This window comes from Tachypleus tridentatus, chromosome 10, assembly GCF_004210375.1.
Source record: "Tachypleus tridentatus isolate NWPU-2018 chromosome 10, ASM421037v1, whole genome shotgun sequence".
Taxonomy (NCBI): domain Eukaryota; kingdom Metazoa; phylum Arthropoda; class Merostomata; order Xiphosura; family Limulidae; genus Tachypleus; species Tachypleus tridentatus.
Genome location: NC_134834.1, coordinates 79,202,471 through 79,221,224, shown reverse-complemented (window position 1 = coordinate 79,221,224; position 18,754 = coordinate 79,202,471). Strand labels below are relative to the sequence as shown.

General features: G+C 31.0%; 1 protein-coding gene across 3 annotated transcripts in view; it reads left to right on the top strand.

Moving 5' to 3' along the window:
* The first annotated feature begins 5,703 nt into the window (after positions 1-5,703).
* LOC143229666 (lysophospholipid acyltransferase 5-like) overlaps positions 5,704-18,754 on the top strand; it is a 41,597-nt gene continuing 28,546 nt past the window's right edge. For 2 of the 3 annotated variants that reach the window (XM_076462308.1, XM_076462305.1), the window contains exons 1-4: positions 5,709-5,841; positions 10,983-11,106; positions 14,986-15,093; positions 16,676-16,782. In XM_076462308.1, coding sequence (XP_076318423.1) covers positions 11,010-11,106; positions 14,986-15,093; positions 16,676-16,782 — 312 coding nt within the window. In that variant the 5' untranslated portion in view covers positions 5,709-5,841; positions 10,983-11,009. Of the gene's footprint in view, positions 5,842-6,233; positions 6,311-10,982; positions 11,107-14,985; positions 15,094-16,675; positions 16,783-18,754 lie in introns of all 3 variants that reach the window. The other variant, XM_076462306.1, reaches the window with a different exon arrangement.

The following is an 18,754-nucleotide window of genomic DNA, read 5'->3' as shown; positions in this document are numbered from 1 at the left end:
TTAGCCACATATTTCTAATTATAACATAATATTTAAAGGTGCGGGAGGAAGTCTATCATTGCACAGTTTCTGTTTTCTGCTGTCTTCTGACGTTTCTGGCCTGGCATGGCCTAGCGCGTTAAGGCGTGCACTTCGTAATCTGAGGGTCGCGGGTTCGCGCCCGAGTCGCGCCAAAACATGCTCGCCCTCCCAGCCGTGGGGACGTTATAATGTGACAGTCAATCCCACTTCTCGTTGGTAAAAGAGTAGCCCAAGAGTTGGCGGTGGGTGGTGATGACTAGCTGCCTTCCCTCTAGTCTTGCACTGCTAAATTAGGGACGGCTAGCACAGATAGCCCTCGAGTAGCTTTGTGCGAAATTCCAAAACAAACAAACTGACGTTTCTATTGTCCTTGACTTCAAATCTTATGAGATTGAGTTTTAATATTTTTTATTGTTGTTGTTTAAGAAAGAGCATTTCAAACAAGAAGATATAAACTAAGTTGCTGAAGAAGTAAGTAGCATGAGAGAATTGTCAGATCCAAGAAAATTCTTTTTCTAGGCATAGAATTTTAACAATGTTACAAAGATCCAGGACTTAAATCTACATACATTTGTCTCTCCCCCCCCCCCTCCATGGCACAGCAGAATGTCTGCGGATATACGACGCTAAAACTAGGGGTTCAATAGCCTCGGTGGACAGAGCAAAGATAGTCCATTGTGTAGCTTTATGCTTAATTACAAACAAACTACAACTACAGATTCGGTAAGATTATCTAATACCTGGCATCGCCAAGTCAGACTTTTATACTTTAAAGGAACATTTCCCCATATAAAAGTGCAAAATATTAAAAAAAGACAAAAAACTTAATTTTAGTCAGAATTCAAAATTGTTTGGTTTGAGTTTCACGCAAAGCTACACGAGAGCGATCTGCGATAGCCATCCCCAATTTTGCAGTGTAAGACTAGAATGGAAGGCAACTAGTTACCACCACCCACCTCCAACTCTTGGGCTACTCTTTTACCAATAAATAATGGGATTAACCATCACATTACAACGGCCCCACGGTTAAAGGGCGAGCATGTTCGGTGTCACGGGGATATGAACCCACGACTCTCGTATTACGAGTCAAGTGCCTTAACCACCTGGCCATGCCGAATTCAAAATGAAATCAACAACCGTTATAATTAAACTCGCCATCTCCTTTACCTGCATGGTGGTTCAGCGGTAAATATGAGGAAATATAACGATAAATATGAAGAAATATTATATATATCTTTATGCAGTATGCTTTACTTCAAAGTAACATTTTTCACAGAAAAAATACATTGTGACACCTTAGTTGAATGGCCTACTTCAGTAAGAAAAGTATCTTTATGTTGAACTCTCAACATGTCTATTCACAAAGACGCAAAAACCTTATGTTTAGTGGCGTATTTAGATAGGGGCTAGAGGATGCCTAGCCCCAAGGCCTGTGATGTTGCTGGTAAGAAAATGCAAATTTAGAATCCTGAATTAACTGGCAACAATGTCCGCTGAAAGAACATTAAAAGAAGTTAAGGACAACAACAGTACTTGAGTAAACTTGTAATGCTTTTTTACAGCCATTTGAATTTTATAGTTGCAGGTTTTAGCAGAGCTCCACTTATTAAAAAACGAAACACAAAGTATAATATGTAAAAATAAAATGTACAAAAATTAACGGTTTAAAAAAGTTTATAGTTTCTTTGTCTTGGTTGTTCACAAATGGCATTGATCAGAGCTGGGATTGATATACTCTGATCAGTGAATGTCTGGGAGTTTTGTAGAGATCACCCCTTTCAGTCTTGAACGCACAACAACTAAACATCAAAATGACAATCTTCAACTGTTTATACTTCTTGTCCACTGAGATTAAATCTTATTAATGATTCAGGGTACAGGAGATTCTGGTGAATATCCTTCATAGGTTTGAAGTAGGAATGAAAAGAAAGTCATGGACTTTCAAGCATTGACAAAAGTCCTAAATTTATCCCTTTTTTCTTGGTTATAAGACCTTTAGCTCATAGAAACTGGCATTTTCTTAAACATGAAGCTTCAACTCAATAATAAAAGAGCTAAAAAGTACAAATAGATTCACTCATCAGGAGAAAATCAGCTACTCTTGTGAAAAGTTTACTGTTAAATATACATTTTAATATTGATGTTTGTTTCAGTTAAATATATATTTAGAAATACATGTATATTATGCTGTTAAATATTATTGCAAAATTTTATGAAACATATAAATCTACTTTCGGAAAGGTAAAATATTTATTGTGCAACTGACTTTGATAAGCCTTTCCAATAAACTGTTGGTAACAGTGATTATGGAGCTTATGGTATTCTGTCACAATCAGAGGACAAAGATTTTGAACACCCTGACTGTTATTTTCTTTAAAAATATTAATTGTCACTAAAGAAATTATTCTACTGTGGAAAAAGAAACATCAGCTTTGGTGTTAGATCTAGCTTTAGAACATTTCAATATGTATGAATCTGTATCACAACAACTTATTGTCATTTACCCTGATCATAACCTATTGACGTTTTTGAATCAAATAGAGGGCAAAAAGAGAAGAGACTTTTAAATTGGAGTTTGGCATTACAAGAGTATGATTTGAAGATAGTCAACGTCAAATGGGTTTATAACATTTGTGCTGAAGCACTTTCAAGTGCTGTGTAATTTTATGATCATGGGGTTATTTGTATTGATTATGTTATATACTGTTACGATTATTGAAGTTGTATAATTATTTGATAATGTATCATATTTAATGTGTTATTGTCAATGTGTATATATGTAACACCTTAGTTAAAAATTGTCTGATGCTAATTTTAATTCTCTCTTGAGGGAGGTGTGACGGGTTTGCTATTATATATTTATTTGAATATCGTGTTTGTTTCAGTTAAATATATATTTATAAATGAGCGTAACTTATACTGTTAAAGCTGCGTTGCAAAATTCCTGCCTATTTCCTTAAATTGTAGAAAATTCTCATGTGTAAGAATCGACAATGCATGTGTGCATGTCAGTGCTAGTGCATGGCTTGTATTGTTCTGCAGGCTGAAATTTCTAGAAATTCTCCTCACGTCTGTAGAACGTTACCAACGCTACGTACCAAGAAACAGTATCTATTGTTGGTTTGCCATGCAACTTGAAAGCTATAACTGTGGTTGACTCTTATAATTTGGAACTTCAGATTTTTGACCAGGAATGTTTATAGGTTTCGAACATCACAAAATATTTAGCTTCAGCAGATTAACATCAGATGTTAGTATTATTATGAAGACATTATACAGCTTCAGCTGTAAAAACTTGACATGCGAAGAGTGGAGAGCACAGAGCTAGCTAGCTTTTGGTTAAGTGAATTGTATCTGTGTCAGCTCGAAATTAAATAACTAGCCTCAGAAAACACGTATAAGTTTAAGTATTTAAAGAAATACAAGAGGTAGAGAAAATATCAAAAACCTTATTGAATTACACAGAGCTCACTGTGAACTCTCGATAAGATATCAAAGAAGTTACAGATCATATAGAAAACTCAATACTATTTGTAAGTTTGTAAAACTTTTGTAAATAAATTATTATTTGCAATAACTATTTGTTAAACCACTATTATACATTATATTACTGCTTGCATATGAGAATATATTTGTATTAAAAAAGAAATAAAACTATGTGTATTAAAGTTGTTGGCACGTATAACTTTGATACATATCAACATTTAATTAATTTCTAAATTTAGATTGTTATTCAATTCAGTTTCAGGCTATTTCAAATTGTAACACGTAACACTCTACAAAAACGAGTCCTGTAGTCATGGTGCCAAATGTTCTTCTTACCCACTCTGTTCTTTTCTCAGATTCTCTGATTACCCATCAAGTAAATGGATATAAAGCACAAAATATGGAAAGGATCTATATAAAATGCACTGTGAAACAAAAACCTGACTTATTTTAATTTTTTCTGAGTTTGGCCCAATGAAAGTGAAAAAAAAATCTTTATTTTGACACAAACACTAGCAAAATAAATAGACATGCTTTTATGTGACAACCTTACTGGAAATATATCTGTATGTTAATAAATACATATTATTAATACTCACAAAGACTCAAAATCATCCTGTTCCATGGTGGAACAGCAGTAAGTTTATGGACTTACAATGCTAAAAACTGAGATTCAATTTCATGCAGTGAACACAACAAATAGTCCAGTGTGGTTTTGTTATGTAAACAAAGAAACAAAACCATTCTATTTGCCTATGTATCTTAATCACGTTAATCAGGTTGCAGACTGAAAAAACATGACATTACATACTGAAAACAACATTGTCATTTTTGTCAGGATGCATGTACTAGTCAAGTAACTGATGGCCATTCTTGCTTGAAAAAATAAATTGTTTTGTATCCTCAAGGCACTGTACGACCCAACAGTGGTAAACATCACTATATGTCTTTATACAGTACGTTCAACTTAAAAGAAATATTTCCCAAAGGAAAGTGCATGTGACATCTAAGATGAATGACCCAATTTAGTAAGCGACTAGTGTAAAAGGAACTTATTATGTCTGTGATTGGCAGTTTATCTTAAGCATACATACATACTGTGTGAAAAAGTTTAATTTAAGGATAAAAGGATAAAAAACACTTAATATGTTTGCATATTACAATTCTTCACACTGCCAAGAGTACTGATTGAACAAAAGATAATCAGAGAATAATAAGAATTAATTGCCATTTGGTTAATCAACATAAAAATAAAAAGTGTGAAACAGGAAAGACAGAAGAAATGGAACAGAATTCAACACATAAGTAGTGAGAAAGAATGGCTCATACAGATATAGGAAAGGGCAGAAAGGGAGCTTATTGAAAGACAAAAAAAAAGATGGTAGAAACTGAATTTTAAAAATGGGAAATAATATTCTTGAATTTAAAGAATATAGGGTTAGAGAGAGTAGAATGATTTGCTTTATAATTTATCAAGATTTTGATTTGAAGTTGCTGGTGATAGAATGTATTTTCAAAGAGTGTGAGTCGTCTGTCAACAATGTCAGCTGAAGGAACGTTAAAAGCAACGGAAAAAGTAACAAAACTTAGATAACTAATAATATTTTCTTAGAAATGTTTGACACTTCTGGTTGCAGGTTTTAGCAAAAGTACAATTGTTGAAAAGGAAAACACTAGCAAACTATATATATAAACATGCAACAAAAATAATAACTCAGAATTTGTTGGGTTTTTTTATTATTCATTTGAAGTTAAGCACAAAGCTATACAATGGACTGTCGAAATCGGGTTTCTAGCATTGTAAGTCCGCCGGCATACCCCTGTGCCAGTAGGGGAGGAAGAGACTGATATTAGTGACAATTCAAAATGAAATCAACAGCCGTGAGAATTAAACTCAGCTTACTTCTTTCCCCCACCTTGTGATTGACTGGTAAATCTGGAGATTTATAATGCTAAAAGTTGAATTACGATACTCATGGCAAGCACAGCATAGATAGTCCAACGTGTAGTTTTGTGCTTAGTAGGTGACAAACAAAACAAATTTACATTAGTGAGTTTGTTATTTCGTTACTTCAAAGTCTATTAACTGCTTCTGTGTTTCAATTTCGAAGAAAGAATATGGGACATCCAAAGCACTTTCGGGGCTTTTCCCGTCTACTGTGTAATCTCGTTACGAAAGATAAGCTTCATAAGTTATTTCGCCACCTAGTTTTAAAAGAAGGAAAGGTTTTCTCACAGTGTAGTAGAGTGGCTAGTTGGTAAATCACATGTCAGAAGGGTGTGTTGTAGGTGTTTGGATGATAGTTTAGTTAATTTACGAGTCATCGTAGGCTGGTGAGTGCCTTTTTTATTCATTAATTTAAAAGCGCATGCCAGTCATTTGGGTTTGCTGTTTCAAAAAAATTACCATTTTTTTTATTACAAAATAAATATAACATCAGAAACGAAACGTGTTAAGGACGTAGGTGAATGTTTGTTAATGAAATAATTTATCTGTTTAAACATTCGAATTTTGGAAACAGTTGTTCAAGATAAAATTAAGAAAAGCATTTGCAGTATACTTTAAATTAAAGTTTAATTTCGTACTAACACTTTTAGGTTTTTTATTTTGACTTTTTAATAAATTTCACTCGATATTATTCAATAAAGATGTATTTTAAAAGTTCTGTGAATATAAACATGATGTAGGATTACTTTTGATATCAGTATTAATGTATTTTAATTAGACTTGAGGAGATAAATTCGTAACAAATGTGACGTGGGTTGACTTGAAGTACCACGAGTTTCAACTTTGACTCTTACGGTAAGATTGGCGGTTTTATACCAATCGTTGTCATATTTTCAATCTCTTCGGTGAATGAGAAAGTCTAATTAATAATCAAAAACAGGGTCACAAACACCGTCAATTCTAATTTTATGATGCACGAGATCTGCGCAGTTCACATAGTAGAGGTGCAAAAACAAGTGCTCTCTAACCGCCAGGAGTTTTTACTGGTTTACGTGTGAATGTCCAATTTTATGTAATGAAAAAGAAAAATGAGTCATTTTTTAAGTCGCGCGTTCAATTAAAAAACCAGTGAGTTATATAATTACCCTCATCTCTTGATAACAGAAATAAGTTTATCAAATATTTTAATTCAGTCATAAAAGCCAAGCGTTGATCGGTCGGCCAGTTAGTCACACTCGATTTCTTCGAATTTGTTGATTTTTACGAGTTCAATTTTGTTTTTTTCTTTTTTTATACTACAACTTTACATTAACTGTTCCCATTTTAGTTGAATTCAGTCGCAAATTTAGGCGTACAAAATGATAATTTCGACACTTGCTTTCTCTGTTATATAAAACCTTGTCAAGGAGGGAGTTTTTATATCAAGGCTTTATTTAGCAGCAAGTGAAATTATTTTTCCATCTGTTATGATGAGAATTTTTTGAACGATAATCAAGTATTTACAATAAACAATTGCAATAATGCAGTTGATGCTGTTAGAAACTAACTGTTCGGTGAATGCTGGTACACATCTATACTGGGAAGAAACTTTAGGTGGAGAAAATATTGATCATGATAGAAGGACCTTTGTTTCTAATGTACATTTTACGAGCAGAAAAGTTATAAATGCATATTGGAGAATTAAAAAAATGCATACATGCATGACATTTTAACTGTTTAAGGATCAAATGACATTGACACAATGAAAGCTGGAGTTTTGCTTTGCAAACTTCTGGCCATTCCAATGACTTGGAAAACTTGATAAAGAAGAAAAGAAATATTAAACAATAACAATAAACAGCAAGAACATTGCTTACCTATTCCTCTATGTTAGAGGCCTGTCTGAAAACATCTAGAGAATAAACAGTCAGAACAGAGTTTAGAAGACACAGCACAGGATAATTACAATTAATACATGTTGAACTACATAAAGGCAAAATACCCAATGACTCGGCTATAAGTCTGAGGGGGATAACGGTGGTACAAATTAGGTGTTTAATACCAATAATTGGGAAAGCACATGTAACTCATTGTATAACTTTGTGCTTGATAACAACGACAGACTCAGTGGGGAAGCAAAATACTATTTTCAACATCTGTGATATATGGATTCGAATAAAAAAGAAAAACAAACTAAAGTTACAGTGCAGGAGCATAATAAACACACAAGACTGTAGTATCAGCAATCTGCAATATTCCATCATGATAGAGAAGACCATACAATAAATGTATCTCAGAACAATAAATTTGATAAGTAACAAAATAATAGGATATAAATCACATGAGAAAGCAAAGATAAAAAGAAGCCTTCTACATCCACTTGATTGATGACACTGTAAATATTATGGAGAAAACCTCAATATCCACTTGAAAATGTTCAAACATTTAATTTGTTGAAGTGTTAATGGTAGAGACTCGAATTGTGCGAATAACTTGCCAGTTTCATATTCAGAAAGCCCAAGATTACATTTTGGCCATTAAACCACAGAAGCATACTTTCTTTAAGGACTTCCAATGAACCTCGTAGCTGATTAGAGGTTAAAAACTAGGATAAAATTAATTAGTAATTAATATGGTTATGAAAAACATAACTTGAAAAACTTTAGGCTATTTATCTTGACAATAATTAGGAAAGTTGATAGCGTTATACTGATTCATAGGTCTAACCTTTAAGCTTTTAGTATTTCCTTTAAATATACTTTAGGAAAATGTTAAGATGATGAAGCAAAATTTGAACATAAAGCATGTTGTTGTAATTGATGGGCTACCTATTTTTACATAACAAATTGTTTTAAATTTACTCTTTGCCAATTATTTTGTTTATACTGTCTGTTTTAGTATGTGTGGGCCAGTTAAAGTTATGGTATGGTTCATTACACAATGAATATATTGGAAATTGTAAATCAAATGTTATTTATTGTATCTTATAAACAGTGGGTGTTTGTGCTAGTACAAAGTAACAATACAAGTCTTGCATATTGTTCTATCTACATTGCACATGTACCAGTGTGTGTGGGTGGCACATTTTTAAAGTGTTAAGGTGTAGATAACATCTAACTACTTTCTCCTGTGGAAACATGCTCAGATTAAAAACTCTGTAAAAAAAAAAAAAACCCATTGGCTTCACAAAACTGGATATCTGATTAAAATCTGGGAAAACAGGTCATAACAAATTGTAATAAATGATAACAGAAGTTGATCTCTTGTTCTAAATAAACCAAGAATCTTCCATCTTTAAAGAACTTGTCTCAGCGTGTGGTTCAAGTACCTCTGCTGAACTAAATTAATGAAGATTTCAAGAGTATCTCATTAGCACGACTTTTACTATAAATTTTAGGATATAAAATGATGCATCATTAAGTAGGTCGCATCAATGCTTCTAAGAATCAACTCTGTTTTTTATACTCGTATGTACTAAAGCGTGCATCAGTAGAAAAATAAAGAAAATACTCTTTACACTTGATTAACTTTTACATAACTTTAAGTTTGTCTTAAGGAATTTCTCACATCAGAATACTGTGAAAGAGTAATGAAGCCACTACAGGGTTAACGTGAAGTACTGTTTTCTGTTTTGGTTCTTTCATAACATTTAAAGTGGCTATTAGAATGGTTCCTTGTAAAGTTTACCCAAGAACAGATTTAAACAACATAAGGTCTAACATGTAAGGACAACAAAGTGCCTATTGGTCCATTGAGGCTTTTTCATTCACTATATTAGCAAAAATCCAAAGCTAGCCTGTCATTTAAGTATGTATCAAGCCTTTTGTAAACTTCCTTAAATTAGTACATTAATCACATTTGAAGGCAATTTATTCCAAAGGCAAACCACCATGTTAGAGAAGTAAAACTCTTCACTGAAAATCACTCCCAGTTTGCCAACATTTGTGTCTTTGTCCTGCTATTCTCACCATTAAATAGAAGAAAAATTTAAGAATCAATACTATTAAATCTGTTAATAATCTTAAATATCATAAGCAGATTTTATTGTAACTGTTTCTTTTAGAGAACATTTCATATATCTTAACTGGTGCTCATATGACAACCTTTTTATCCAAGGTAACATCCCAGCAACCCTACTTTGAAATGTTTCCAGTAACTGATTATCATTATAGTAAGGTGTCCATTACAAAATACAATAACCCAAATGAAGCTTAAACCAATGGCCTATAAAATGAAATTATAACCCTTTTTGATTTATATTCAGTGTTTCTGTAAGTGTAACATAAAATTTCATTTGCCCTGTTAACAGGAATAGCATACTTCTAGGATGTCTTAAGACACTGACCAAACAAAATAACCAAGTTACTTTTCTTCCATAACACTAATAAGACTATTTCTATCAAAATTGTACTTTAAATTATTAAAACCTACATGCATTAATTTGCATTTATTATAATTAAAAGCCATTTTGCTTTATTCAACCAACTAACCAAGTTAATTGAAATATTTTTGGAAAACAGGAGCATCTTCCTCAATACCTGAAGATGCAATGTTACCAAATTTTAGAAATATATTGACCATTCCTAAGAGTAAAGTTCCTAACACTGAACCATGAGGTAATCCATTTGGAACATTAATCCAGTTTGATTGAACTCCATTTATAACAACCTGCTTTTATCTGCTCAGCAATTTTTCTATCCAACGAACCAACTTCTCTGTTACACACACATTGTGTCAAATTGTCAAAGTCTTTTAAAAAAGACTTGCACCAAACCTGCACCTTATCTTCATCTAAGTAAGTGGTAACCTCTTCAGAAAGCCTAAAGATTAGCTAGGCAAGCTTTTCTGCTATTGAAATCATATTTGGTATCCAACAAAATTTTCAACTTTGCTCAATGACCTATCAAAATATCTTTTATCAGACTTTTAGAACACACATTTTTTCCACTACTAATGTAAGACTAATACTCTGTATCTACCTGGAAAAATGTTATCACCTTCATTGAAAGGAGATGTAATATTAGCCAACTTCCAGTCTTCTGGCATCTGCACACTATTTAAGAACTTTTAAAAAAGAAGAGAAAGAAGTAGCAAATGGCTCACATAATTAATCCTTAATTTGCTGAAATTAAATTTCCATTAAAAATATTTTCCTTTGTACTTGGAAAGATGTAGAATAAGTTTATTTGATCATTTATGTTGTTCACTGTTAATATGAATTTTTTTAAAGGTTTTTTACATTTAAAGCATGTGGTTATGAGCAGATTAATATAGTTGGTTATGGTTGATTGTTAGGATGGGTACCATTGTCTTCTTGCATATTTTATTTTTTCTATAAATTAGGAGCTTGTACATTAAAGAAGTTAAGGACTTGACTATATTTGTTCTTATGCCCACATTTATATCCAAATAGCAAATTTTTATTAATGGTGTTAACTGTTTATTTCTGTAACTTGTGTTACCTGTAGGTGTAAATGCTGTTATTCACGAAAAAGTTATAACTTTTTCTCCTCTGTTTAAAACTTGTTGATGTTTTTCATATATACAGATATAACTAGATCATAAGAATACTGTCATGTCTTTGGAAGCAAGTGATAGTTGGATTGGTCATTTGGCTGTAACTATTGGCACAACAGAAGCTGCTCTACGACTACTTTTCTCTATTCTTGTGGGTAAGTTGATATGTGCTTATACGTCAGTGGACAGAGAACCAATTTAATTTTTAGCGTATCATTATAAAGAAAAAAAATTTCTGTACCTCAATCTGGAGGAAAAAAAAGTGGTTTTCAAAAACCTTTGTGAAAGAGTGATTATTTGAAGTGTTAAGCATGAAAATATGTGGATATTCAGTGTGTGGATGTACATACAAATAATTATATATCATTATATGAGTTAGATCAACTATACATCATGACTAAATAAGAATATCAGGCTCAAACAATAAGAACTTTTATCAGCCCAGATACCAAGGTCATTTGGGAGTATGAGGAGGAAGAGTGATATTTGGTGGATCTCTGTTTATATGAAACAAATAAAAATGTTAATATATTCTAAGATTTAGGAATAAAATAACTTCACTTTGTTAAGCAAGTGAAAAGGAAATTAAGTTTATTTAATGCTTGTTTTTTTTAAACAGATATTGGACTTAATTATAATAAGTATTTTGAATTTAAAGCTGTTGGCAAATTTAATAAAAAATAAGATTTTTATCAAATTAATTACATAAAGTCTTAATTTTAGAGATGTTTAAATGTCGTTGGTTTATTTAGCCAAAGCAACAGATACAACTGCATAATTTTTGTCTATTAGAAATTTATGGACTTTGATAAATGAGGATGTCATCTGTTTGGGCTTTCAGAGAGTCTTTGATAAGATACCTCCCTCTACCACAAGAAAAGATAAGTTGTGTCTTACAGTATGAGTGGAAATACTTGAAATGAGCTGATAAATCAACTGTCTTTATATGGGGTAAAGGTGACTAACCTACTTCTGATGGAGTCTTTTCTGATATCTTCATTCTTTTTTATGCGATGCTCTAGTTCTAAAGGTGTCATGTGACAAATAGGCCATCTACAATAGCTTCAACTACCTCTATGAAAACCTATCACATTATCCTGGGAACTATTTCTTAACACACAAAGTTACACAACTCAGTTCATTAACACTGGGCAAGTGATATTCATGTGCTGAGCAGATGGCTGTGAGGGGAAAAAAAAACACAAGTTTTGACTTTGTACATTATATGTATTAATATCACTAGGACCCATAAACATAAATAACCCACAAAAGAAATATTTTACATTTCTCAAAAACATTTAAAGCTCATGTGGGGCAGCTGTTCTTACAGATGGTGCCACTGCTCATAATTCTGTATGTAGATAGAAATAGTGTATTAAATTGTTTTAATATTATTACTATATGGTGATTATGGGAAAAATATTTACTAACAGTTTATTCCTGGGGATCTGAGTAAGTTCAGTGAGTGAATGACTGCAGGTTTGGAAAATATTTTAAGATGTAGAAGTGTAAATAACACAAGAGGTTTTATAGATCGTATAAATAGTTTTAATTAACTAACTTAGAAACTTTACAAGCAAAAATAAATCTGAATAAAGCTCTGAGGAACACCACAATGTTTTTCACACTAGGTAGCAAATTGGAAAAAGTGTTATATAGGGGATACAAAATAGTAAAGGAAAAGTACTGACTCGTTTAAGAATTCAATAAATTTATTTTGTTAAGTTATTTATAAATAAAAATAATATACATGGCACTAACTCTTTCCATTTCTTCTCAAAGACAAGATGTAGCTTATGTGGTAACACTGGAAATTAATACACTTGAAGTTTAAAAAATAAATAAATACTGTAGCCAACTATAAATAAAGTTCTGCTACAACCAGGGTCAAACAGAAAACAATTATATATGCTCTTACAACAACACAAATCCAAGATCCAACTTTCAAACAATTGGAGTACAAAATCAATTACAATAGCAAGCAAAATTTAGTAATAATTCATTCTGTGTCTTATGAGCTAACTCATTTAAGATCAAGCAAAAATTTTAATTTAGTAATTAGACTACAATGTTACATCTTTGATAAGCCAATTTATATGATATTTCACAATATTAACATTTGTACAACAACACTCAGGAAATCTTGTTAGTTTCATATTACAAATATGCTCTATCTGGAAGGCTAGTTACTAAAAATTCACAGTGGAATTAAATGACAGAAGGAATATTTAAATGTTAACAAAACCAGAACAAAATAAAAGTAGAATATACCATTTCACCACCTTACATCAAATTATTTTGAAATTAATTATTCTAGAAATTAAGCTTAATGATGTTTTAAAATTATGTGGAAGATAATGTTTTTCAGTTTTATTCAAAATATACATTAAAAATGCTGTAAACCATCTGTACAACACAATGGAATATTAGTCGTATTGCAAACTTCATAATGGGAACTTTGAATAGTTCTTTATAAAAGTGTCTTAATTACAAGTATACAAATATGTATAGAAACCTAATTTGCAGAAGAAAAAGTTTCTGAATGAACCAGAAAAATATTGACTTACTAAAAGTGAAAGAGAAACTCATATTTATCTCTCTCCTTCAAAAGCAAGGGGAAAACCCTATCTGACAGTGGTGAGTTTTTTCTGTTTTTAATCTTCCAGTCTTTCTATCAGGTTAATATCTATATAGCTTAGGTTAATTAATATTCCCTATAGATGATCATGGACAAAAATATTACTAATATCATTTCATGTATAAATGGATTAGAAGAAACGATTTCAACACTTGGTCATTCCATAGTTTTCAACAAAAACCTTGCATTAAGCATCTTGTAAGGATTGAATCTCATTTTAACATGTTGCTTATATTTAGCATACTGTAGTACAGGAACATACCATTTGTTTCTGCCATTTTATCTAAATAGGAAATTTTAAATATGTTTTCGTAGTTTTTATTTTGGATACTGTGAGGCACTCAAATAAGTTTCTTAAGTTTTATGTGTAAGGATGCATTATGTTGGACAAGGGAACAAGCTGTTTTATTCTTGTTGACAAATCGTCAACAAGTTCTTAGTCAGCCTATGACCTCTAGCTGCTTAAGGTATTAAGTGCACACCAGGATCTTTCCTTTATATACTAATTGATTGACTTGGCTTATTGCTAGCAGACAGCCAATGAAACAATTTAAGGGGAATTTTCCTAAAACTAGTGATGAATAATTATAAAACATGCAAGCAACACAATGCTTTGGATAATATCATTCCCCGTAAGTCTTATTTGTTACTTTTATGATGGGAAGGTTTTTTTTTTTTGTTGTTGAATGTATATACAAGGTACAGTTTTATAATCAGTAGAAGTATAAATGATCAAAACATGAAACTAAGTTAATGGTAATAATTGAATGTCATCTTAATATAAAGTGTTTAAGTACTATCTTAGATTTAATGAATGAATATAATTAGTATGTTTATTTGTGAAGAAAATAATCACTTTAAAATTACTAAGTCTCTTTCACTAATAGTGGCTTAAATGAAAATAATATAATTTATTAGTTGTATTTTATTCATTCACTTGTGTATTTCAACTTCAGAGAAGGTTTGTTATTCAGTATCTGTATACATTGTCCCCTGCTGGTACAGCGGTAAGTCTACAGATTTACAACACTAAAATCGGACTCAATTCCCCTTGGTAGACACAGCAGATAGCGTGATGTTGCTTTGCTATAAGAAAATACATGCATAAATACTGTATATATTTCTATCTGAGTTTTTGTTTATATATTAACACTTAAGAATAAACTATTTATTTAAAAAAGTTTTATTGTATCTTATGAACAGTTGTACTTTCTAATTACTTTTTGTTGACCTGATATACTAGTATAATTGGAATTATTCAAGTCTGCATATGCAATAATATTTTAACCCTTGTAATTTGATAAATGTAATTAATACCCCTGTGTATATGTGAAAACACTTGGAAATAATTTCTTTCACCAAAAAAGTCAAATTTAAAAAGTCTTATGTTTTACAGGCTATCCATTAGCAATTGTTCATCGAAAGTTTCTTTTTCACAAGTCACCATCACTTCAACATATATTCTTCCTGCTGTGTGGACTTACATTGGGATATTTCAATTATGGTTTGTTATATAATCGTATTGTTGATAATGTATGCCAGATATAAAAAAACAGTTTATTGTAAATAATATTAGTAATTGATTTATTTTGTGTTTTAGAATGCATTAATGTAGATATTTTTAGAAGGTGTAAGTAACAGTCGTATAAATAATGGAAACTGGATGTGTGGAAACAGAGTAAAAGAGAAAAAGCAAGATGATGTAGAGGAAGATATTCATCAGAGAAAAGTTAAACATAAAGTTAACAATTGTGGGAGTCAAAGGCTTAATAGTTGATGAGTTAGGGTGAGATTAACAATTCTGAAAGAGATAAGGAGAAAAAATTGTCTTGTCCAAGGGTGTTCTAAAGTAATCGAACCCATGTAAGTGAACTTTGACAAGAAGGTAGATAATTATTTGAAAGTATGAAAAAGCATACAAATATTTTGAAGTTTAGGAAATAAATGTAATTGAACAACAATATAAGACATGGACACTAGAGTGATAAGAAATAGAGAAAAATATTTTGGCTTCTCAGCTGAATTCTGCAGTAATTCAATTGGCCTAAGTGGATTTTTGGAAGAAGAGAACTGAATAGTGTTTAAAATACAACCACAATCTCCATATTGTGAAGAGTTATTGTATATTGTTTCAAATATATGTATATATATTGCAAAAATAAGTGGGGTGTGTGTTGTTGTCACCAACAAGTCAGACATCTACTGTAGAAGATTCCTAAGCCCAACACACCTTTGTGTTTGATTTAACGTGTGAAAAAGCAAGTTTCCAACAGTGTATGTACAGAGTGGGGAGGTACTATGCACTCACTCAAAACATTGTCTAGTTTGAATTATATTTCATTAAGCTACATCTGCAGTCATAAATACATCTAGATTGATTGTGCAACAACAGAAAAAAAAAATCACCATCTCAGTGCAGGCCACATTCAGGAAATACTTCTTTGGACAACTAGGATATAAAAGGACACAAGTGGATGACACATTCTATTAACATAAAAACTTGCCTTAGAAATGCACTTTTTTAATTGTAGAAAATAATATATCCAAATTGTGTTCAAATCAGACACTTTTGATGGATACCATGTAGTACTACACCCTACTGTGTGTATGGGGTTACTGATCATTACTGGATAAGGGAAGGGGTTTAAAAAAGTTAGTAAATTGTTGAACATTTCTGTAGTCTTATATCAATGTAATTTAAAAAATCATTTTAGTAACTATTTTTTTATTGTTTTAATAACTACATTTGTCCTCTCACTCCTATAAAATTTTAGAAAATTAATTTTCAAGCCCACAGTAGAAAGTATTACAAACCATTCCTTGTAAAGAACATGAAATGAAATTAACTTTACCAGCCAACCAAAAATAACAGTAATATTTAAGTTATTAAATTTAACTTTAATAATATTTTCTCTGTTTATAACTATTTTGAAGAGCTTTCAGTGTAAGACTTCACATATTCAATTTTTGAGTTTCTTCCTTGCACACTAGTTTTACATTACTGTATCAACTTTTATTAGTCTTAGGTGTATCTTTTCTGTTAAGGATTTGTATGAAATGCAGCTACAACTTTTTTTTTTTTTCAGGTTTAGAAGTTTTACATTCTGTGATATGTGTATTGATCTTGTATCTGAACCTTCTTTTTATTGGTGGCACAGTCTTATCAGTTATTTTTTCTATTTCATTTTTCATGGTAAGTAATTGCAGTGGTTTAAAAGTTTTTAATGCTGTTATTATTAGTATTGTGTTTAAATTTATCGAAGGTCAAATTGAGTGGATCTTGGAAATTCATAAGAGTGTTATTTTTATTTCATTTTAATTCAAAGAAAGGGCATAGTTAAAAAAATGTAGCTACTTTCATAAGTTGACCCTATATATTGTACATTTTAAAGAAAAATGTTAACTAGTCTCTTTATTGTTAATAATAATTCTCAACTATTTTACAAATCTTATATTAAATTTAAACTTTTAGAATTATTGGCTTTTTTTACTTACATAATGCACTGGTGATTGACCTTAAACAGATATGCTTACATGAAACATAAGATCTGGTCTAAAGATAATTAAACATATTTTTATAAAACTCCTAAGATAAGCAAAACTTAATCTTTGTAGTTGTCAGTGCCATAAGATTTATAGTTGGTACTTTTGCTCATGCCAAGATATTTTCATGTGTATCTGTGCATCTTAAGTGTAGTATTACTGAAATAGCCTTTGTTGAATGTGAAAATTTAGGTTTAGGTTTCTAAATTTTCACAGTGACTAGATAAATACAGATAACTAAAACGAGTTTTATTGTTGAATGTGCTGTTAAGTAATCTTGTAAACTGATCTCAGAGTATAAAGATTAAATATTAAACTGTCTGATGTACATTATTTTAGAGTTGCATTGGTTTTTAAACACAAAACATTGACCATCATTTACTCATGTAATTCATAACTGCTAGTTACAAATAGCCTGTAAAAGCATAGTTGTGCTTCACATTTAAATTTAATATTCCATTTGCAGAATTGCTTGTCATAATGTATTTTATTAACAAAATATGAGAACTGACCAACGTAAATGTGAACATGTATAATAAAGCATGTAATTAGTGTTTTTAAGCTGACATTAAGCACACATGTTTTGCTAATGCTAAAGAATATTAAATAAAGACAAACTTTTTGTTATAATTCTTCAAAGAGCAGTTGTGGAATGAGTAAAGAAATGCAAGCTCTTCTAGATGTACATGACTACATTTTAGCCATAAAACATAACAATTATTACTCTATAAAGTGTCTTGGGAAAACCATTGCAGTGCCCAAATATTTATATTTTTAAAGTAAAAATGCAACTTCTATTTATTACAAATTGTACATGAGTAACTTTGCAGTGTACTAACGTAACTTTGTAATCATACTAACACCTTTTTACTAAAAATCATCTTGAAAGTAACAGAAGTAAATGTACTGATACATTTGTTTGATCAAGTAATTGCTATATTTTGGCTTTTATTTTTATTTTATCATTAACAATGAGTAATTTTTACATCTATTCTAAGTTTTGGGTAGCACACTTTGTAGACTAAGATCTGTAAGCAAACATAGCACTACTTTGCTTTATCTCAGAGACACACATGCATTACTTTTCTAACTCAGTGATCAACTTCAAAGATTAAATGTTGTAAGAAAAAAGAAACAGATGTACTTTCTATATTTTGACACTGAGATAAAAATTTGTAATGTAATCTTACTACAATAAACGAACTGATTGAAAAAGCAAAAACAACTGATTTATTTCTTTAAAATAAAACCAAAACTAATACTTTAATTTCTCAAAATAATTTAACATTATCTTACTTTGTTACAATTTATGCAGAGAGGTGTTGATTCCTTGCTTGAGTAACTGAATCAGTTCTACAAATGGAATTTCATAGCATTTAATTGATTTTTGTGGAAATGTTCAGATTTTGTATTAATTAAATAGAAGTTATGTTAATCAGATAAATGTAACTGGTTGTTTACTGGTAAACCCTTTTATAAATTAGAAAATCTAATTTCAAAAATTTGTTACGCATGGAAGGGAATGTGAAAATGTGAGTTGTGTAACTTAGTTTTATGTTAAGCTGTGTTTACTGATGTGGCACAATACAGTAAGTGGTATATGAATGGAAATTATATATGGG